The sequence below is a fragment of the Aythya ferina genome (assembly GCF_964211825.1).
Source record: "Aythya ferina genome assembly, chromosome: 1".
NCBI lineage: Eukaryota > Metazoa > Chordata > Aves > Anseriformes > Anatidae > Aythya > Aythya ferina.
The window spans coordinates 97,191,734-97,215,049 of record NC_140296.1 but is presented as its reverse complement, the minus strand read 5'-3'; the positions used below and the strand labels follow the sequence as shown (position 1 = coordinate 97,215,049).

The following is a 23,316-nucleotide window of genomic DNA, read 5'->3' as shown; positions in this document are numbered from 1 at the left end:
GTTAACTTCCTGGATACTTTGCATGTTGCTCAGCTTCAATCATATTCTCAGACAGAAAGCAAAAACTAGGTTTACTGAGCTGTTTCTGAACCTTATAGGAAGGTTGAATCAGGCTTTCCTTGGAAGCAGCTGGTAGCCAAGAGTACATAGTGAATCATGAACCCTTTGCTTCCAACAGTGTTATTAACATGGAAAATGAATTTCTTCATCCTGCACCTCTTGTAGCTTGGTGTTGCAGTATTCTACCCCATGACCCGTCTTCAGCTTCTTAGGAAAAAAAAAAACACTTCCATATTAAAACTATTTTCATATATTTCCCATCAGATTGCAATCACAAATATCATAAGATCCAAATATTTTTCAACTGCTAACTGTGATATGATTGACTACCCTATATATCAGAAAAGTGCCAAATAATTTATCAGTCTAAGTTATTGCCAGCAAAATCACAATCAGTCATGATACATACTTCAGTATGCAGTGTTGTAATTGGCATTCCATTGATGCCATTGAAGGAAAGATTTCAGTTAACTGAAATCATCTTTTCTCTGTTTGGAAATCTAACAGACTCAGGAGCTCTAGTTTTCTCAGCCAGCTTGTAAATACCAGATGGATTGATTATTTAATTCAGAGTTACTTGACAAAAGCAGAGAGGAAAGGACTTTATTAAAAAATTCATAATACTGAGTTTCTACATACATGAGTTTGCTATTAGGAAGCAGGCTATTCATATATGGAATAGGGAATTGTTCCCATTGAAAAGATAATGATGCACTTCGGAGAATGTAGAGAGTAGATTCTAGACGAAATTTAATTTAATTCTAAGCTAAAACATGCTCATAAAAGTGCTTAATTCTTAGTTAGACATTAAAGTTGTAGGGCTTTATAGTATAATAGTATATATAGTTTATATAGTATATATATATATACTATATATATATATATATAGTATATATAGTATATATATACTATATATAGTATAAGTACTGAAGAGTCTTAAAGAGAAAGAAGTACAAACAAGAATGATTTATTCTTGTTCCCCAAACTAGCCAGCTGATTCAAACATAGAAGGAAGAGGAGCATTCAATGAAAGGAGCCATTTTTCAATGGCCAATGAAATCCACTGTCCTATTCTATTGCAACTCTGCATCCCATGATATCTAGTGAACTCACCACAGTATCGCCTCAGCATATGCCATACATGATTTTTTCACTGCAATTTAAGAAACTGATGCTGATATGTTGGTTTCAAATTGTAGAGCAAAAGATTAAACTTAAAGTCTGTTTCATGTTCCATATCAGATGTTTGGCATGTGAAGATGTGAATTAATATTTCCAGGTATATGACCACACTGAATCTTAGATAGTGCCAAGTCTCCAGTTTTTGCCCTGGTTCATATATAGATTCTGACTTACCTGTGGTCGCTGACCTCTATGCATAATGCTTACTTTAATGAGCATCTTTTAAGTCGAAATGTTGATGGTTTTAAATCATCATGAGATTGCTGGTGTTACCCTTTTTAAGAGCCTTAAAATCTCTTTTTCAACATCTTTTAAACACTTCTTTAGAGCTATGAAAAGATTTGTCCCAAGACAAACATGCTATTTTGTTTTGTTTTGATTTGTTTTCTGCAAGAAGTTTTATTCATGTTGCTTGCAATATTTCAAGGTAAAGGGTATGCTCTTTTGATCTGCATGCAGCATCTGTGAATGAATATATACTTGAAAAAAAAAAAAAAGTAGAAAATGCATGCAATTATTAGCGTTCTCAAATGTCCAGATACTTCAGAAGTATTCTTCTGTAGCACATCCTACACTCAGCTGAAATAACCTCAGTTCAGTAAAGCAAGCTTTTCATAACACAGTCTCTGAAGAAAATTAAACAAATAAATAAATAAATCTATGCTGGGTTTTACTGAGAGAGGAGAAAAATATAAAATGCTTGGTTATGCACTTGTACAATTTTATGTAGAACGTGTTTTGGCTTTTCACCATGCAACCTGAATGTCATTTTAAAATTACTGTAGCCAGAGATCTGCAGAAGTAGATGAAGGAAAATAAAAATAAATAAATAACAATTAAAAAAAAGTTTTGCTTTGGTTTGGTTTGGTTTTGAACGTGTCTTGTTGCCCAACAGATTGAAATGGCATTCATCATGAATGTTTTTACCCTGGTTTCTGCTTTCCAGAATGGAAGACATAAATATGAAAGTGATATAGTGCTTTTATATTCTATCTTGGGAGATATCAAAATAGTATTCAGATCGGAGATCTCTTCTGTCCTAGAATGACATCCTCAGGTTTACTTAAAGTTAAAATTAAGCTCAAGTTCCAGGGTGACTGTGACAGCAAAGATGCAGGAAGATGTTATGGCATTCCTTACAGAGCAAGGCACCCTTTTCTTCAGTCTTTCAACACACGCATAACCGTTCTCTTCCTTTTTGCCATGTTTTTTCTTTTTCTATGTACTTTATTTAAAGAAAGTCCCAGACTCTGTAGTTGCCAGCCACTGCTTGGTCTCCAAAGAAGGACAACAACGTAATCTTCTATGATCCAGACAACTAGGTACTGAGAATTTCCGTGCAGCACAAGGAGAGAACAGGAAGCAGGTGATGAAAGGTTTAAGCAGATGTTCAACCAAAACTTGCTCATCAAGTGCGGGCAGGTGGCCATCAGCTGGGGCCATGCAGCTCAGTGGTCTTGCCTCCAGCCCAGCATTTGATTCTGATTTTGTGCCTCTTAGAGCTTTATCAGGTTGACTTAAATGACTTTGTTTTACTTGCATTGTTTCCTGGTCTCTTCCACGTACAGACTTCCTCTGAATGCATTGGGGTTTCACGGTTTGCATCTTTCTGTGTTCCTTAGAACGCTATGTCCCATTGTAATTTGTGGGCATTTTATCCTCAGAGAACTTTATATTTTGGAGGCAATATTTTAAATAATCACATTATGTTAGAAATGTAATGTGCTTTCTTGGGGTAAGAGTGTTGTGCTCTGATTTTTCAGGGGTTTTCCAGTTGTCAATGTCAACTTCTTGGGAGTCATTGATATTGAAAACACTTAAAATCAGGACACCTAACTACATATATTCTCTGCTGCACTGTCCTCCACAGCTTCAGCTGTTAGAAAAAGACAGGGAATAATAGTGGATATTATTATATAAACATGCCTCAAAAGTACATAAAAGCATCTTTCAGTGTCCTTCCAGTGAGGAAAATATTATATTTGGATTTCTGATTTTCATAGTCTTTTTTTTTTTTCTCTATCTTTTTAAAAGGAATTTCCTGACTTTGAGAACACAGTGACCAAAAAAAGAAAGTAAGTTGAGACCAGTTCAAGATCTACACAGTGTCACTATATTTGTCTGTTCTTTTCACCTTTGTTGTTTTATGAATGTGTTTGCCAATGTTGCATTAATTTTCAGAGAGTACATGTATTAATGTTGCAGTTGGGAAGCAAGTAGCAAGCTTGTAATGCATTGGTAAAGCTCTTTTGCCGTGATTTTTTTTTCATATACATAAAGCTTTCTTCCAAAATAATGGGACCAGGACAGCTAAAATCAAATGCAGTTAATCTGAGCTTGGTTTAACCATATGCCTGCTTTTCTGAAAGATTGAAGTGGTAACCTATTTTTTAGCATGTTTGTACCATTGACCTGATAATCTTCTGAAGAGTTCTTTGTGTATTTAATCCAAATAAAAAATTAGTTTGCAAAATGATTCAGATTAAGTGGGTCAGACTGTATTTTATCAAGTACATTTGAGACAGCAGCATATTTCACTTCAATTTGTTAAGACACAGTACATTGGTTTGGGTTAATGATTAATAAATATTAGTAAACAGGAATTTATTTTGAGAAATTTTTTTTGTCTTGAAATGGAAGGTTATTGCATTACTGAAGATGTTCCCTTCAAATGAAATCCTGCCTAATGGAATGATACACAAAGATCTTATCTGTCTGGCTGTGACAGACATGAAAATCCCTGGATATCATATTATTTTTTCATTTTTTAGGTGGGGCCCCAGTAAACTTAGAAAAGCAATGTTATCTATGTCTATTGCTGAGAAATTTCAAAATAGGTAATGATTTCAGTGAAAGCCTCATTTGTCTTAATAAAGAGATTTCCTCTATTTTTGTCATCTGATAAAACTACTAGTAAATTATCAGCTGCAAACACAGAGATGTATGTGCTCAGTGCCGTGAAATCTGTTATCTGTGACCAGATAGGACTTTGTAAAAACATTCTCCCTTTCCAGACTTCCATTAATCTAAGTATGGATATAACTTTGTTATTCTTATTTTTCTCATCATCCTTTAATACTTTTAAGGAAACCAAACTACTGTGTGGGCTGGCATGGGTTTACCCAAAGATAAATCATTTAAAATAGCTCTACCAAATATGATGCAGTCACCTACCTGCACAGGTCTCTTGCTTAGATCAGAACCAAGTCTTCCCCAGAGACTGGATTAGTAATTTATAGTTCCACTCTCAAATCTTACAATGCAAACAAAACTATTCTATTCTAAAACTAACTCTATTCCAACTTATTAACCAGAATTTAGAAAGGTTATCTTGATCCTTTGACTAATCAATATGAATAATGAATAAGATTGGTTACAATAATTTCACTCAATGTGAAAAGATTTAATAGCAAATATTTCACTGTGAATGTCCAGCCTTCACTTATCCGGGCATGATACTCACACTGATGATGACAGAAAGTAAATAAGGAATGATCATTCTCTTTCACTTACACTGTGAAACATAGAGGGAACTAATGCAAAAGAGTAGTAGAAACAAAACAAACAGAAGTATGCCTTAACAGTGGAACTCTGGAAATAAATGAATAAATCAAACTAGTTTCAAAAGGAATTAGCACTTACAGACTTACAGACTAAACAATAGTTCAGTTACATCCTGTCACTCAAGAAACCTTCCACCTCCTACCTACCTGAATGTGAGAGAGGGATTTCAATTTTTGTCCTTTTTCCTTTCTGCTTATCATCACAGATTAAAGACTCTCTGGTTTTGCCTAGTACAATCTTCTGGCTTCATCCTCTAGCTTATGAATTACTATCATTTTTTATAGGTAAAATATAACAAATTCATTCACAGAATAAATCTTCATTCAGAGATTTATTTTTTCTTCTGTTAACTTCATGTATTATTTAACTCATGATCTATAAACTACTCGCTGCAGATAGAAGCTTGAGTTAGCATTATTTCTTGATGTAAACATGCAAAAATCTCAAGGTTTATTTGGGCAATAAAAAGTCACTCTAGGTTGTGGCAATGTTGTGTTCATATGTAGCTGTTTGGTTCAATTCATTATTATGTCACCAAACTTCAGACAGTAATTTCTGTAAGTTGTAGGACATTTCAGATCACGTTTAAATAAAAGCATCTCTTATTCTATTTCTGATGGGCTCTCTGATTCAGTCATGAATTCTTAATTACAAAAAGAAAGTTGAATGAAATACTTTTACAGAGTCAAAGTTCAGAAGCTTTCAGAGCTTTGTGTGGCATGTGAAAGTAGATGATTGAGTAAATGAGAAAAGCCAAGTAACCCCAATTAAAGCCAGTGGGAATTACACAGCTAAATCCCTGTGCCCTGCTTTGAAGAATTAGGTTGAAAATATCCATATTTGATTAAATGTGCTTTCTTTTTTTCATTCTGACTTTCAGCTAATGGTTAATTCTTTTAATTCTTTTAGATCCATCCAGAAGTCTCTGTCTGAAAATGAAGCATTTGGTTAGTAAATCTTTCAATCATTTACTATAAACTTGCTAATCTCACAGTGCCTACTTTAATTAAAGTTCTGTTTTGTTTTACAGCTGTTGGAGAAAATGCAAAGGAAAGGGAAGGAAAAAAATACACTTAAACTATCAATGTATTCCCCCCTCTCCTTTCTACATTCATATCTGTAATTAGATACTGAAACCAAACCATTTTAAATCCCAGTTAGATTTCTATTTTTAAGAATCTATTATGGAACAGCACAAGAAATACCCCGCATGTTCAGTGTTTATTTTAATCATTTCAATAAAAAATCGAAATCTCTCTGATATAATCAAATTCAGTTTTCTGCCTTCTCCCATGTTTATCTCATTTGCTTCAGCTTTCACAAACAAGTTTTCCAAAGAAGAAATTCAAGGTTTTTTTCAAATGTTTCTGACACTCTGTGTTATCATATATATTATCATGCACACTTCGATTCAATCAGTTCTATTTTGTATATCGTCTGTAGGAAATAACACTTTTTTTTTTTTTTTTTTTTGTGTGCGTGTGTGAGCACTTCCTGTTAACATTGTATTAGTTATGTTCTGAAGTTTGGAATTTAGATGCTGTATCTAGTCCTAGCTGAGTTTAAAGAAAGAAAAAAAGAAAAAAAGGTACAAAAACTTCATAGTTATCAACACACTGTGAAGCATGACCGCTATGTTGTTTACCGAGGGAACAGGAGAATCACCACCTAGTTTTGGGAGATGATATAGCTTCTCACATTCAAGCTGAGGCAGTATCAGTCTTAGATGTGTGTGACATGGTTGTGGGCATCTTTGATGCTATTTCTTGCTGGTGCTAACACACTATCTGATTAGCTGTAAAATTAAAAACAAACAAAACAAAACAAAAAAATAATGCAATTCCTGGAAGCAAAATAAAGGTACATGTGTTCTGTGGGCTGCTAGGTCTTAAAAACTGTGTTAAGATAAAAATCATTCTGATCATGTTTTAACAGTATTAAATGAGGTATTAGACAGTGAGAAAAGATGATAAAACTTGAAGTCGGCCCATAATAAATAGCCTCTGTCCATCAAATTTCATATATTGCAAAATCATCTATTCATTTCCATGTTTGACTAGTTTCTATAGCATTCCACAATCTTGTTTGATTTATATTCTGATGCTATTTTTATAGACTTTCCTGTTATTTCACAGATTTGCTATGAATTCAGGTGACTGCTCTCTGTGCTTTTACTTTAGACAGGAAAAATGTGAATGGCACACTTTGGCAGGGTTCCAGGAAGCCAGAAAATGATTCGTACATCAGAAGGCACTGTCAGCTTGAAGGTAATTGCTAAATGTTTTTCAGCTGATTTTGCATTTTCCACAAAGTATTTTAAAGGGCACATAAGAAAATTTTTCATTTTTCACCAATAATTGAGCTAAATAATTTGTCAAGTCCTTTTGAGATCTACTTTGTCCTCAAGGAAGGAAAATGTAGTTTAAATAAAGCTTACGTTAAAACTAGGAAGATAAGAACACACTGTGAACAAGTCACTCTGTGGTCCATGGGCCAAAGAAGACTTCTACAGTAAATCGCAATAGTTATGTTGCACAGGGCTTGACAATTATAATATGAGCCTAAAGTAGGAATCCATGTTCCCTGTATCCTTTACAGTACTCCAAATATCCAACCTCTTGTGTAGGTGTGATTTTTGTAGGTAAATCTTTTATCCAATTATCTTTCTAAAGCCTGTTTCAATGAACTTTAATTGAAACAACTTTACAGCTAATGTATGGGAATTTGCTAGTGCACTGTTTAAGAGTTGACCAGTATAAATCCATTAAATTAACCATAAGAAATAACAACTGAGCAGTCACCTTGTCTTAAAGATAAACCTTAAACATAAATTAGACTTTTAAAAATCAAAATTATTTGACAATCTGCTTAACATTGCTTCCAGGAATTAAGTTTGTATTTGTATTTTTTTTAAGTCAGTTTGCCATTACAGTTGTCTAATCAGACCAAAACAGTAAAAGTTCAGCACCTGTATTAACAGAAACAGAAACCTTGACATGTAAGATTAAAGTGGATGTATCTTGTATTCTCTGCTTAAGCTAGCAATGTGACAAGATGAGAAGTGTATTTACTTTTAATATCTCCTGTACAAATGGTTTAGGTATCATCCACTGTTCAGAGATTCCACTGTTAACTCGATATGCCAAAGATAGTAGAGGACAGAGTGCCAGGTTTCCCTCTGGGTTTCATTCACTTCATCACTTGAAGATAAAGTGGTGAAGTGAAAATAGATCTGAAATTGTAATGTCTAATGCATTTGCTCATATGTGTGTGAATAGGCTTTCTAGGAACCAGAACAAGAATGAAGATATGACAATAAAATTCAGAGGAACTCTGCCCTTGTGATGAACTGATGAGGGGAAAAGGAGTCTTACTGTTTTATAAGAAGAAAGGTTATGATAGGAGATAGAAAATGATAGGAGAAAGAAAAATTAGACATTTATTTCCTGACAAGTCTTACTTTTAACCAAAAACATTTCAGAATGATTCTTCAGTGTACTGCACAGGTTGTCAGTTTGGAGGTGGAAAAAAGCTGAATCAGAGAACAGAACTTTTTGACCTTCCTCCAGACTCAAGACTTTTTTTTTTTCTTTTTTTTCACCCTTTTAAATATCCAAAGCATGCAAAAGAAGCAGTGCACATTTTAAAAGCTGACAAGTGTTGTAATTGAAGGGCAGGGGCCCAGAGGGAACAGGAAGCAAAGCTGGCAGCTAAATAAAAATCTCCCTTTCCCACACTGCAGTAAAATTATTAAAAGGGAAGTCCCCTTTGCACAGTGGTGAAAACCACTTTTCAGAAGATTTACTGTTCATTGCTATTGATCAAGCTAATTTGTCAGTATTGATCAAACCTTTCCCTTAACAGAGATAATCCTTCAAGGTCTGTAAGTCTATTGCGTAATATGAATTTCTGTTAGACCTGATCCAAATCTCACTGAAGTCAATGAAAAGACATCCTTTGACTCCTGTAGCCTTTGCATTGGGTCTTTAATGTGTCTGTGTGTACAACCTCTAGAAAAAAAAAAAAAAAAAAAAAAAAAAAAAAACACAAAATATATATAAATATATATCAGTTTTTCAAACTTATTGGGCAGTAAAACATACATATTTTACAAACAGAACAGTGGGAATACCCATCTTTGGTCACAAGCCCAAACCCAAATCATCAGCACCAGACTTGCCAGCCTGAAAGTGCCATTACTGAAAAAGTTGATTACGTGAGTCACAGTCATTCCAGTTCCATTAAAGAGCATTTCTGAGACAAGCAGAAAAGGACTGATACCTTGCAGTGTAAGTCAGAGTAATTCTCTGTTGCTCCTAACTCACTTCACAGAAAAGTGACCAGAAAGAGCCCAGTTATGTTAATCTGGCTTTGCATAAAAATTTATTGACATGAGTTTTGATGGCAACAGAAGTCCAGCTAGCTCTATATTTAAATAAATGGATGGATTATCAGACACCTGGCTCTCAGCGACTTCAAGGAAATTTGTAGGTGCTTGAGATGTCTGGTCAGTCATGTTAGATTTTGGACTCTAACATACTTTTTGGAAAATGTGGGTGTTACTGGAATAATCAGGTCTGTAGGAGAAAGACAGTGTCTTCTAAGCATATATAAGCTCTTATGGAAACCTCTAAAGGCAAACTAAAGGCAAAATAATTTCTGTGATCCATTTTCCCTCTTTCTGTTGACGTACATGCCAAATAAAGGAAATTGCTTGATGGGGGTTTCCTGTGCAACTGACCTATATTTTAAAGGCAGAACTAAGGTGTGAAAGGAGTGTATCTCTTTTTCATCTCATGCTCAGATTGTAATTTTTGGGTTTTAACTCAATCTTACAATATCCAAGTAATTACGAGGAAGATTGTGTGTTATTTTGTTTCAATTTTTTGTTTGAAGAGGGTTGTCCTTTAAGAATATTAACAACCCTAAGTATGTCTCTTGATTCAAAATTTTCTTTAAAAATAGTATTAAAATATAGGGGCTAACTTGCCTGTAACTTGCCCTTTAACTGTTCGACTGACATGAAATTAGGGGTGTTTCACGAGCTTTACACACACTGTGGTCTCATTTAATTCTAATGTAAGTCTAGGTTTTTTGAGGACTGGGATCTTACTTACCTTTTTGAATATAAGTTTGCATGCTTATATCAAAGTACTTTTTTTTTCCATATGATAGATGAAGAATCTCAGTCAGTTGAAGTTGAATGAACCTTTCTTTTTCTGTTGATCAGAGAGGGAAAAAAAAAAACACAAGGCAATCATTTTTGTCTGCCTATAATTAGCATTTCTGAATCTATATTTTAAGTTAGCTGTCCTTTTTCAAGAAGGAGAATTACTTATATTGTAAGGTATTCCTCAGCAGCAATAAGGAAACCAAGTTAGGATTCATGAGGAAAACAAAACAAAACAAAACAAATATTCCTACTCTTTCCTAATAACTTTGGAAAGCTAGAGTAGCACTTAATGCTGTGATTTGCAAGTGATGTTTCTTTTGTTTTTTCTTGCAAAATAGCTGGGTGCCTCTGATGTCTGTGTTGATGGAATGCAATTGCTAGGGTATTTCTATAATAGTGTAGTTGTAGATGCTTTGCCTTTACTTAATTTTGGAAGTGAGAGAAGAGCTTTCAAAGTGAGTGTAGATCTTTTTCTTCTTAAAGACTTATTAAAATGTAGGCTTTTCAGAGTCATTTGACCTATTATTGTTCATTGTTGTAATGAAGGTAAATATTCTTCCCAAGTAAAGCATTAATGTCTTGGAAGGAATAGGTGGAAGTTCATCCTCTGAAAGTAATTTCAAAAGATCAAGTCACAAAGATCTCAATTGCAAAGACCATTTTTGCCCAGGGGCTTCATTTTTTTATATGAATATTTCAAACATTTCTGTGCTAAATAGCTGAGCAGGAGGGAGCACTTGGTGGGAGTTTGGATTAGTAGACTGAGGACTAAATTCAGACAAAGAAATAAGCATGAATGAGTTTTATTTGTGTGTGTCAGTTTGTCAGTTTGTTCTGTAGTCTAACTTCAAAGTAGTTTTGAGATAAAATGCATGCTTAAATGATACAAGATTAACTTCAGAGTCAAAATGTCAGCTCAAAATATCAAGTGCAATTCAAATGATACTCCTTGAAAAAACTTAAAACAGGATATTTGAAAGCACATTTTCTTTCCTTTTTTTTTTTTTTTTCTTGGTCGCAATTCACAATTCTCAGAAGATAGTATTATTGGTGATGGGATGCATTTACTGAAAGGAAAGAAGATAGAAGAAACAACATGCCAGGTAAAAGAACTACTCTTCAGATTCTAAAATGTCATTCAAACATCAAGCATATTTCTTCCTTCCATTCAGTATGAATTTGCCAACTTCATGGTCAATATACCTGTGTATTTTAAAAGCCAGGCTCGAAAGACTAATAACTATCTGAGCATTGTGATGAACATATGGGTTTTATTACTCAGAAAACTTTTCATTTTCCTGAACAAACACATTTCTTTTAAATTGATGTGCTAGAATTGTAAAAAGCAAGACCTGTACCAAATATTTATATCAGTCTTTTTGGTACATGTATTCTAATGCTTTTCGAATTTATATAAATATATATCATGTCTCCTCTTCATAATACTACATTAATCAGCCCACTAGTATGAGCAAATAAGGAATTCTGACCCCTGGGTTTGCATAATAATAGTAACATAAATGTAGTTAACAACTCATCAGCTGATGAGCAGTGAGCAGCAGAGAAAGTGATACACCAGAGGGTTGTGCCCTTCAGAGGGACTTCAACCGGATGGAAAAATAGGCCAACATAAACCTCATAATGTTCAATAAAGGGAAGTGCAAAGTCCTGAACCTGGGGATGAATAACCCCTTCCCTTGGTACAGGCTGGGGTCCAACTGGCTGGAAAGCAGCTTAGCAGAAAAGGACCAATGAGTCCTGGTTGACACCAAGCTGACCATGAGCCAGCAATGTGTCATTGGAGCAAAGATCAACAGCCTTCTGGGCTGCATTAGGCAGAGCATTGCCAGCAAATTGAGGAGGGTGATCCTTCTCCTTTGCTTAGCACTGGTGAGCTGACCCACTCCATATGGGCGCTGCATCCAGCTATTGGCTCCTGGATACAAAATAAACAAGGAAATACTGGAGTAAATCCAGTGAAAGGCCACAAAGATGGTTAAGGTACTGGAACACCTGTTATACAAGAAGTTGAGAGAGCTGGACTTGTTCTGCCTAAAGCAGAAAAGGCTCAGGGGTATTACTTCACTCAGAGGATGGTGAAGCACTGGAACTGGTTGCCCAGAGAGGCTGTGGATGCCCCATCCCTGGAGGTGGTCAAGGCCAGCTTGGACGGGGCCCTAGGCAATCTCGTCTAATGGGTGGCATCTCTGCCTATGGAAGAGGGATTGGAACTAAAGGATCTATAAAATCCCTTCCAACCTGAGCTATTCTATGATTCTATCCAACCCATGTGTATAAATACCTGATGGGAGAGTAAAGAAAAGAGATTCAGCTCTTGTCACGGGTGCCTAGTGACAGGACAACAGGCAACGGGCACAAACTGAAATACTGAAAATTCCATTTAACATAAAGAAAGCTCTTTTTTTTTTTTTTTTAACTGTGAGGGTGGCTGAAAGAGGATGCTCAGATTGGCCATGGAATCTGAGCATGGAATTTTGGAGATGGTTAAAATCTGCCAGGACACAGACATGGGCAACCTTCTGTAGCAAACCTGCTCTTACTAGATGTTCCACAGAGGCGACATGAGTCTGTGATTCTATGAGACATGGAAGAGTCAAATGTGCAAAAAAGAACAACTAAAATAAATGAATATTTTATCTCTCTCTCTTAAAGCAAATAAACTTCTCTGAGTGCTTCAGGAAAACTTTAGTTCCTCTACAGTTCCTAACTAGAAGCTCATTTCATTCCATTCCTTTCAGTCTGTAAGCAATGGAAAACAGGAGATTGGAACAAAAGTACAGGCTGAGGGACACAGCATGAGAAACACTGTAATAATTGAACTTTACCATAAAAAATAGCTTTACCATCTGCATTTATTTTTCTTTTCTTTGTTCTTGTTTGTTCATGTCTAGCAGGGCTCCTTTGATAGCCCAAGCTCTTTGTAGTACATTTGGAAAAGAAATAAAATATGAAGTAATACAGTTTTGGGCTAATACATTTTCAAAAATGTTTCATGCCTCATTTCTCACGTAAATTCTTAGGTTGCATTTAGCCTTCAAAGTGTCATTCATATTCATGAAGAAAAAAGGCTAGCGTTCATTACTTTCACTGATAAGCTATAAGCACTGTCAGGCTTGCCCACCGGGGACTTCATCAGTGCCCCAGGGAAAGTGTATTCTCATGATGTTCCTCTCAAGAGGACGTTGCGCCCAAGAAATTGATGATGAAAGTATATATAGACTTGTCTTTGCTTAGTTCTGAGGACCATCCCATTTTCTCTGCATTATTAATCCAATTCATACTCACACCCCTGGGGCTCAACATTACAGGCAAAAAGAAGCAAAATGAATGAGGCTCTTTGCAGAAATGCACCAGTGACACTTGTTCCTCAACCAGGGATATGCTGAGGAAAGACTTGGGACTTTCCTGCTCACACAGAAAGGAGAGCCAAGATCTAGGATGAGATCCAAGCATCCCATGATTTAATGCACACACTGATGCTTCCAAGATGTCCCAGATAGCTGAGGATATTAACACAGCTTGATATCAAACTGATTTCACTGGGTGCCAGAAGCTTGTGTCTGTCAGCCATTGCTTTTGTATGCACACGGTACTTCATTGAAAAACTGCTGTATTCAATGACGTGATAGTAATCATTTATGTCGGATTTTTTTTTTTCTTTTTTACTTTTCTTACCATCTAGGTGATAAATTATGAGCAGTGGATTCCACCACGAGTTCACAATCCAAGAGCAGCTGGTAATGGTGAAATGGTGAGTTGCCATGAAAATTGTTCACTTTTTTTCATCAGTGGATAGCATAGAAAGAACATGATGTTTTAATAGGGTTTCCTTTACTGCATGTGGCTTCCTTAAAAGTTGAAAGATCTTTATCCAAATCCATGCTATTAATCATATTTCTTTATGTTTTATAGAATATCTTCTTATTGCTCTGTGATTCCATGAGATAAAATCTACCTATAATCCTAGCCTGCTAAGTTTGTCTCTGAAGTTATTGCTGAGTAGCTAGAGAATCAGACTAAAGTAGTGTGAATATTTAAAGGTTAGACTGGTATATACAGGCAGGAGCGTACAAAAGAAGTTTTAGTACTTGTTTGTATATTGGTTGATAGTGTCTTTACTGATTTTTTTTAACATAAAATTTATTCAAATTTTACAGAACTCTGTGTACAAATCTAGTAGAACACTCTATATCATGTACTACTTTAATAGTCATTATGTGCAGCAGGAATATTACCGAAACTTTCAAAAATTTCTACATTACAATAATAGTAGCACCATAGACACAATAAGGATGCAATAATTTTTGTCTTCTTACTATTATATTGTACTGTGAATGTAAGTGCAATACTAATTATGATTAAATCATTGCAGCTCTTTGGGAAAGGCAAATGAGTTCAGGGAAAATCATGAAGACTAGACTCTGCCATGACTAAATTCTTTATGCTGAAAAGTGACATGCTGTGCAAGTACTTTTATTGAAATTAATGCAGTTACACCCAGGAAAGGGAGTGCTCAACAGGACAGAGATAGCTGGATTCAGGCCAACAGTGTTTTACATTTAGCTTTCAAATTGCTGTACTTCTGTCACCAGGTTAATCCTTAGAGCATCTCAGTGAGCAGGGATTTCTAAGGTATTTGGAATATATTAAGATACACTGAGAACTGTTTACCAGGCACAATTTAACTCTTTTTGTCTGTAATACATGTTGATAAGTACATTTTTAAATGTATACTTTTGGCCATAATTATTCATGTACACTTCATGCAATTATTTGCAACTAAAACACAGCTTGTGATTTTTCTTGGTTTTTATTTATTTATTTATTTTATTTTATTTGTGATGTGACAACATTTTGCATGATTGATATCTCTCAAGCAGTGAAATAAAGAATATTCTTATTCTTGAGGGAATCCTTAGCTTATAGATAGCTTCAGGAGCTTTCTTCTATGAAGAAAGGCTGAGAGAGCTGGGGCTGTGCAGCCTGGAGAAGGCTCAGGGGTGACCTTATTGCAGCTTTTCAGTACTTACAGGGGCTTATATAAAAGGCAGAGAGTAACTTTTTACTCAGTCAGACAATGAAAGGACATGGGGGAATTTAGCGTTAGGTCAGAGGTTGGACTCGATGATCTTGAGGTCTCTTCCAACCTAGAAAATTCTGTGATTCTGTGATTCTGTGTGAATGGTTTGAAACTAAAAAAGGAGAGATTTAGATTAGATTTTATGAGGAAATTCTTCACTCAGAGGGTGGTGAGGCACTGGAACTTCCCTGGAGGTGGGTTTGAACAACCTGGTCTAATGGAAGGTGTCCCTGCCCATGGCAGGAGGGGTGTAACTAAAGGGTCTCTAAGGTCCCTTCCAACCCAAACAGTTCTATGATTCTATAATTATAGATAGCTTTGGTCACTGATTGTACAAGCATAGCTTAATATTCAGATAAGCAAATGCTCTGACCCTAAAACACAAAGGAAAACAAACATACAAACAAACAAACAAATGAAAAAACAAACAAAAAATCACCAAAGTCAAAGGTCTTTAAATGTGTCTGAAATTAACAATTTTTGTGAGGGGAGTCTTATTGCTTTGTGTATTGGCTTCCAATATCCCCCCAGCATTCCTTGCTGAATATCATTCCACTTGCACAGAGGAAGAATGTACTGGAAAGTAGCATACTCCAAATTAGTATCCATCATTACTAGTCCAACCAGTAGCACTATACTTCCTTCCGCTATACTGTGGACAGTAGCAACCAGAGATGCCACTTTCCATATAACAAAAGCAGCAAGAAGAAAGTTGCTTGAAACCAAAGCGTAACATTTAACAGTTTCAAAAATCTCTGGCTAAAGCTTGCCAGGACAACACCTAAATTGTGTGAGACACAAGGATCAGTTAATCTGTTGGTCTATTTGGTTTCTACAGAAAGGAACATTTTATTTCATTTGGATAGGGAACTAAACTTCTGGGTTTTAATGCTTAGGTAAACCAAAATAAAATACTGTAAATTTAAAAGCTGTCCCATCACTGACTGATACTGCATGAGTTTGTTTCTCTGTACAAGAGGGTTCCTGCATTTATTAAGTACAGATGGCATTTCACTAACAGTAGACTCTCTCCAATGAAAAGCAAAGAGGATTAGAGTTTGCCATTAAAAAATTATCTGAATAGATTATCTTCTGTTTATCTTGATGTCTCCATGATGGAAATCCCAGATCATACCTCAGTCATCATGTTGCTTTTGTATTATTACTTATAAGTGAAAAAATGATTATTGCTACGAGAGTTCTCATCTAACAGAGCAATATTAGCATTTTAAGTCCCTTGTGATTCATTTTGCAAAGACATTACACAATGGGGGACTGAAAAATTACACTTCAATTTCTATCCTTAAATAAGCTAAAACCACAGTCCTGCTATCCTGAATTTGGACGAGGAGACAAGGGCTTGAAATAAATCAGAACATGACTAATCTAACAGTGTTTGGATTTGACCCACAGTTGATGAATATTCAGATACAAGCTGTAAAAGGACCCTAAGCTTACTAGAGCTTTAAGGTGGATCTGCTTAGTCTTTATTTACAGACTCCTTAAGAAGGCAGAGAGGATTTTAAGTCAGACTGAAAGAGAACTCAACAGTTTCTGGACTGATTTGCAACAGCTGCTGGTTTAATACAACTTGAAAGCATGGGAGATGGCCACGTATTCACTAAGTTCCTCTCTAACAGTCTGTAAAACCCAAACCTTGAGTTACATCAATCAGGCATTATTGAATTGAACAATAATAGATCTGAATTGTCATTTATGTTATTGCTATTTAGTCTAGGAAAGAAAGCAAACCCTTGATTTAAGGAATTATACTGATCAGTATTTCAGAATACACTACCATACAAATTTAAATGCAGTAGTTTGACATTTCTGGGATTTCTGAGCATGCTTAACATGATTCTGGATAACATAGGAGACATAAGTATTAAAATTCTTTTTGGAATTAAGTATTAAGTAATTTATTGTGTATTAAAGTAATATGTAAATAGCAATACAAACACAGATCAAAATTTTTTGTCTCTTGTGACTTGCCTTTTCCTTTTTTTGTATCTATTTGTCACAGGTAAGAAAATGCCTAAGTTTTAAACCATTGTGAAGATAATTAATTCTTTGAAGATGAGATTTTCTTGTTCTCAAAATAAGCACCAGGTTACCTGTAGATTTTGTTGTTGGTTTTGTTTGTTTGTTTGTTTGTTGAGGTTTTAATACTATTAACATATTTGTTTTTTCGCCAGGCTACAGAAGCAGATGATAAAGCAGAGTCCATGGGAACATTAAAACGATTGCAGAAATTGGTCCGAACCAAAAAAAACAACACACAAAGCTTGGAGGATGTCAAACATGTTTTGATCCCTCTTAGTAAGTAAAGCATCATATCAGCATTCTTTCCAACACTTGGCAAATGTCAGTATTGAGCATAACTATAAACAGTCCTCTCCTGGTCTGTCATTCACCACCCACGATTTTCAAACCCTAGCTGAGATGTTACTGTGATAGCACTTTAGTGCTGACTTCCTGGTAGTGTGAAAACCTGTTTCCTGTCACACTAGCTTGAGTTTTGTAACAGTGTATCTCGCAAGTGGGGATTTCAGCTAAATAGAATTGTATAATACTGGGGCCTTCATGCTGAGGACAATTTGTTTTTAAGAGTAGTTCCTGTTTTTGTATCGTGTTTCATATCAGGAAAGAAAAACAAATGCAGAGATAACTTTCAGTGTTAATCCATGAGTCAGTAGCAGCTGGGAGTGCAAGAAGGTCTGCGGAATGACACAAAAGTCAATCTCATCATACCTGATTGCCTTAGCCTATAAGACGTGGTGTTCTAAATTGATGCTGAGCATGGGTTATTTTCTTGAGTCTCCTCCTACAGATCACTGGTCTGACTGTGCAGCAGTTCTTCACCTGAACTTATTTTGCCAACATTTATTTAATGGTGCATGCATTTGAAGTAGAATGCACCGGTATATATGATTATTTTAAAGCTAATACCAGCAATTGAGTTTAAATTATCTGATGAACTACTCCAAACAGGTCATTTTTGGAGCTGAAACACATGAGGAAATTTAGATTTCAGCAACTACTTTGTAATTTAGAAAGAAATGGAAAGATATGGGAGAGAATTTATCTAGAAAACCCATCTGACCTTTTTCCAGTATTTAAACTAAATGCACACTCTCTGCAACTATTGCAGCAATATGACATCTAATTAGCAAATTTTTATGTTCATTGCAGAAACAGTACGAATTTCCAGGCTTTTGAGGGAACGACACAAATTTACAAAATGGAGAATAAATCTTGCTTTTGGCTCAGATGTCTGACCCACTACAAAATCCTTTCCATCTCCCTAATTATGAAGGTTTTTTTCTAATGTAGTTCTTGGCTGTTTCATTATTTAAAATGCAACATACACCACTTAAAAACAAACAAACAAAACAAACAAACAAACAAAAAAAACACTCTGTTATGTTCTGTTTGAAGTGTTTGAAGTGCAACACATTATAATACAAGTATTTGTATTTTTAAAGATACCTTAGAAGATCCTTATCTCTCTGAAGAGGATGAAGAAGCATTAACTTCATGCATGAAACTAACAAAACCTCAGGAAAAAAAGATCTGGAAAGACAATGTGAGGAGAAAAGAAGAGACTGAGACTAGGGCAGAGTTTATTTCTGCATCTTTGGAGCGATCATATACTTCCAAATTTAATAATTTAGGAACAATTTCAATCCATTCAGAAGCTGAATTTCATTTGTGGAGTGACTGGAAGCCATTTCCTGATAACCAGCTCTGTCCTTGTGATTTCTTGATTTCAAAAATAGAAGAATGGGAAAACTGTACTTGCTCTTCTCATCACCCACATCTTACTTATTCCCTAACTGATATGGATCTGCAGTACTCCTGGGTAAGTGAAAGTGGTTTCTTTTGTGCTGAAGTGTGTAAAAAGTGGAAGTTTTTGCTCTGGTTTAGCATAAAGAGATGCTGTCATTTTCCATATGGTTATGAAATGCAGTAAAACAGATTTAGATTTCAAGTAAATGGACATGAATGTGTCATTCAGACTAACACCAGGGGTTCATATACCCTGAGGTAGTTCATTTTCAACCATGCAGACATCAGCAGCATTGAGCCGGAAAGGTTTAGACTATTATGCTTCTCATCAGACACATTGGATTTTTTATCTAGATATTAAATACTCATCCTTCCAGGCTTAGAAAGCTTTTTTTTGGAAATCTGGGGTAAGCAAAAGTCAGTTGAAAGGTCAATGAAACCAGTGGGCTTGGATCAGACCCCTAGAGGTCACTGTAGTAAAGGACACTAGGGTTATTTAGAGAAAGTTCAAAGGCTGAAGAAGTATTGATGTTTCTGCCTTCTTGGATCAGGTCAGCTGTTGGAACCTGTTTTTTGCAATTACCTTTGTGGCAACAAGAAGTTCTTAGGGGTGGATAGAAAGGAGCAGATTATGATCTTGTTCTGAAATTGTCTTTCTGGATAGCTATGTGTAGAACACCTTTCTGTTTTATTTACTTTTGTTTGCTTGTTTGTTTTAAGACAATTTAAAACTTGGGGGAGGGGAGGGAAAGAAAAACTTCAGTTGGCAAGATATACAAATGATGGACACTGTGATGAGATTTTTCTCCCTCTTCTTACTGGACACAACAGGTCTTCTGGCACTCCATGTGATGGTGGTAAGCACATGGAAAGTGACTGAAGTAACCAGCTGACTGAAGAATATCAGGGGGAAAGAAAAGTAAAGAGTAGCCTCCTTTCCTTTTATGGCTCTACCCTCCTACAGTGCTCCAGGGACTGAAGGAATTTCCCTTTGAAGGGGAGAAGCATAATCCAAATTTTTAAAAAGGGAAAAAAGGAAGACTGGGGGTACTACAAGGCCAGTCAGTTTCACCTCTGTGCCAGCAAGATCATGGAGCAGATCCTACTGGAAACTGTACTAAGGCACATGGAAAATAAAGAGGTGTTAGGTGACAACCAGCATGGCTTCGTCAAGAGCAGATCATGCCTGAAGTATCTGGTGGCCTTCTATGATGGGGTTACAGCACTGGTAGGTAAGAGAAGACCAATTGACATCATCTACCTGGACTTGTGCAAAGAATTTGACACTGTCCCCCACGAAATTCTTGTCTCTAAATTGAAGAGACATGGATTTGACTGATAGGCTGCTTGGTGGGCAAGGAATTGGCTGGATGGTTGTACTCAAGAAGTTGTTGTCAACTGCTCAATGTCCAAGTAGAGTGACGAGTGGTGTTCCCAGGGGTTGGTACTGGGACCCGTGCTGTTAAACACTCTTAAGAAGACAGGCTGAGGGAGTCACTACCTAAAGAGGACCTACAAGAAAGCAGGAGAGAGACTCCTTGTTATGGAGTGTAGTGATAGGACAAAGAGTAATGGTTTTAAACTGAAAGAGGGTAGATTTAGGAAGAAATTCTTTACTGTGAAGGTGGTGAGGTACAGATTGCCCAAAGAAGCTGTGGATGCCCCCTCCCTGGAGGTGTTCAAGGCCAGGCTAGATGGGGCTTTGAGTAACCTGGTCTAGTGGGAGGTGTCCCTGCCCGTAGCAAAGGGCTTGGAACTGCTCTTTAAGGTCTCTTCCAATTCAAACCGTTCTGTGATTCTGTGATACTGTGCAATAATGCCAGCTCCCAGGAAAGTGAATCTAAACCACAGGAGGCAAGATAGCTGCAGACACCTGCCAGCTGGGTGTTCAAATGGAGCCCCGAGTAACCAGAACCTCATATCAGAGAGTCTCCTGTCCTGACTTTGTACGTGCTGAAAACAGCATTTTCTCTAATGTGTCCTTATACATCTTTAGGAAAGGTACACACACACAACAGATCGTTGCTGCAATGAAGTGGGTCAATATAGCAATCATATTCTTAAATACATTAAGGTAGTCATTTAGCTTTTATATATATATATATATATGATATAGTAGTCCACGCAACAAAAGCAGTACATGATACATGGGATTTGTCTTTCTAAATGAAGCACAGAAGATTTTCAAGGGATTTGACATTGTCGTGGTTTCGCTCGAGTGGGCAGCCGAGCTCCACCACAGCTGCTCTCACACTCCCCCTCCTCAAAGAGGAATGGGGAGAAAATATGTGAAAAGGGCTCAAGGGTTGAGATAAGGATGAGAAAATCACTCAATAATTATTGTAACGGGCAAAACAGACTCAGCATAAGAAGATAGTAAGATTTATTGCTCATTACTAACAAGCTAGAGAAGTGAGAAACAAAGGAAAGAAACCAAAAGCACCTTCCCCCCCCATCCACCCTCTTCCATCTCCTCCCCCCGAGCGGCGCAGGGGAACAGGGGAATGGGGGTTATGGTCAGTCTACAGCGCTTCTCTGCCGCTCCTTCTCGGTCAGTCTCGTCCCCTGTGCTGTGGGGTCCCACCCACGGGATGCAGTCCTTAATGAACTGATCCGACGTGGGCTTTCCACAGGCAGCAGCTCTTCCAGAACTGCTCCAGGTATGGGTCCGTACCACGGGGTCCATCCCTCAGGAGAAAACTGCTCCAACCTGGCTCCCCTATGGGCAGCAGCTCCTGCCAGGCCACCTGCTCCTATGTGGGCTCGTCTCCATGGGCTACAGGTCCGGCCCAAAATCTGCTCTGGCAGGGGTCTTCCACAGGCGGCAGCCTCCATCGGTGCAGGGCCACCTGCTCCACCATGATCTCCTCCACGGGCTGCAGCATGGAACTCTGCTCCACCGTGGTACTCCATGGGCTGCAGGGGGACAACCTGCTTCACCATGGTCCTCACCACAGGCCGCAGGGGACTTCTGCTCCGGCGCCTGGGGCACCTCTCCCCCTTCTTCTACACTGACCTTGGTGCCTGCAAGGCCATTCCTCACTGCTCTCTCCCTCCCAGCTGCTGTGTGGCGCAGCGGTTTTTTCCCTGTCTTAAATATGCTCTCACAGAGGCGCAAAACAACATCACTTATTGGCTCAGCTCTGGAAAACAACGGGGCCCTTCCCAAACATGGGGCAGCTTCTAGATCTTTCTCACAGAAACCACTCCTATAGCCCCCTGCTACCAAAACCTTGCCACGTAAACCCACTACAGACATAGAAAACAGAAAGGCTAAAGCATTGATTGATAGAACTATAATAGGGAGAGAGAGAAAACTGACCTAGAAAAAGTTAATAAAGATGCAGCAGTGATACCCTGGATAGGCTCAGCAGCACAGACTACAAAGGAGAGCCCCTGGAGACAGACCTTTGGGCCAGAGTTTTGGCAGAAATAGGCTCAGAGAAGTGCATAAAGACTGTGCTCTTTGGGGTGAGTCCTCCTGTCTGTGAGTCAATAGGATTCCCTGTAGAAGCCAGATTGTGTCGGGAACACTGGCCTCCATCATATGCCAGCTCCTAATGGAAGCAACTCTCAGCATCTCAAGCTAAGGCTGAAGCCCCTGGGCAAATGCTATTAGTATTTTAATAGTATGGATGTATGGGTCAGATTTATGAGAGCATAAGTGTCAATTCAAATAATTCTATTTCATTTTGTCACAAACAGTCTGTTAACATTCTCTACCCTGGTGAGATTTGTCCTGCACATGTTACTATTAAGTGCCAGCAAGAGGTTTAGTGCTTTTTCTTTTTTTCTGCATTATTGTTTATTTTGCCATCTGCTTTCCCGATGGGCAGTTTGCTCCCTGACTTTAATGTATCTCTGTGGGTTTAGTCTCTTTAGATTTAGATTACAGGCAGTGGTAAGACATCTCATTCTTTGCATTTACATTCTACCAACTGGCTCAATTGAAGATTACAAGGACTGGATTTTTGGTTTTGCTTTTAAAGAATCAAAAAAGCCAACACTGGTGATTTTGCTATGAGGGGATTAGACTCAGAGGATGATACAGATGTTCTTTCTGATGTTGATTTACTTACTAGAGTAAACCCAAAATTTTGCATAATACTCTTTCTGATTCTATAAGTAAAGTAAAATGTTATTTTCTTGGCTGATCTTGGCTTGGCACCTACTCTCTTGTTTTTGCTACAGCATGATGTGGAAGAGAGAGCCTGAGATGTGGTACTGAAATGCCTGAATGTCCCGAATTGAAGCAAATAGCCAAAACTTGTATATGTAAGACTCAGGTCCTATTCTGTCAGCAAACTGTGGCCAATTTAGTTATGGGAACAGACAAATCTCTAGGTTGTATACACACTATCCAGATTCACCCTGGCAACATATACAAATCTGATTGGAGCCTAACCTTAATCGAAGTTTGATATGCAGATAGTAAATTATCAGTAAA

The 23,316-nt window shown here is 37.2% G+C and overlaps 1 protein-coding gene across 3 annotated transcripts in view; it reads left to right on the top strand.

Moving 5' to 3' along the window:
• SAMSN1 (SAM domain, SH3 domain and nuclear localization signals 1) overlaps positions 1–23,316 on the top strand; it is an 86,308-nt gene that overhangs the window by 13,515 nt on the left and 49,477 nt on the right. For 2 of the 3 annotated variants that reach the window (XM_084519771.1, XM_084519772.1), the window contains exons 3-9: positions 3,277–3,317; positions 5,716–5,753; positions 6,987–7,073; positions 11,015–11,082; positions 13,683–13,751; positions 17,276–17,399; positions 18,566–18,942. In XM_084519771.1, the coding sequence (XP_084375897.1) occupies positions 3,277–3,317; positions 5,716–5,753; positions 6,987–7,073; positions 11,015–11,082; positions 13,683–13,751; positions 17,276–17,399; positions 18,566–18,942 (804 nt within the window). Of the gene's footprint in view, positions 1–3,276; positions 3,318–5,715; positions 5,754–6,986; positions 7,074–11,014; positions 11,083–13,682; positions 13,752–17,275; positions 17,400–18,565; positions 18,943–23,316 lie in introns of those variants that run through there. The other variant, XM_084519773.1, reaches the window with a different exon arrangement.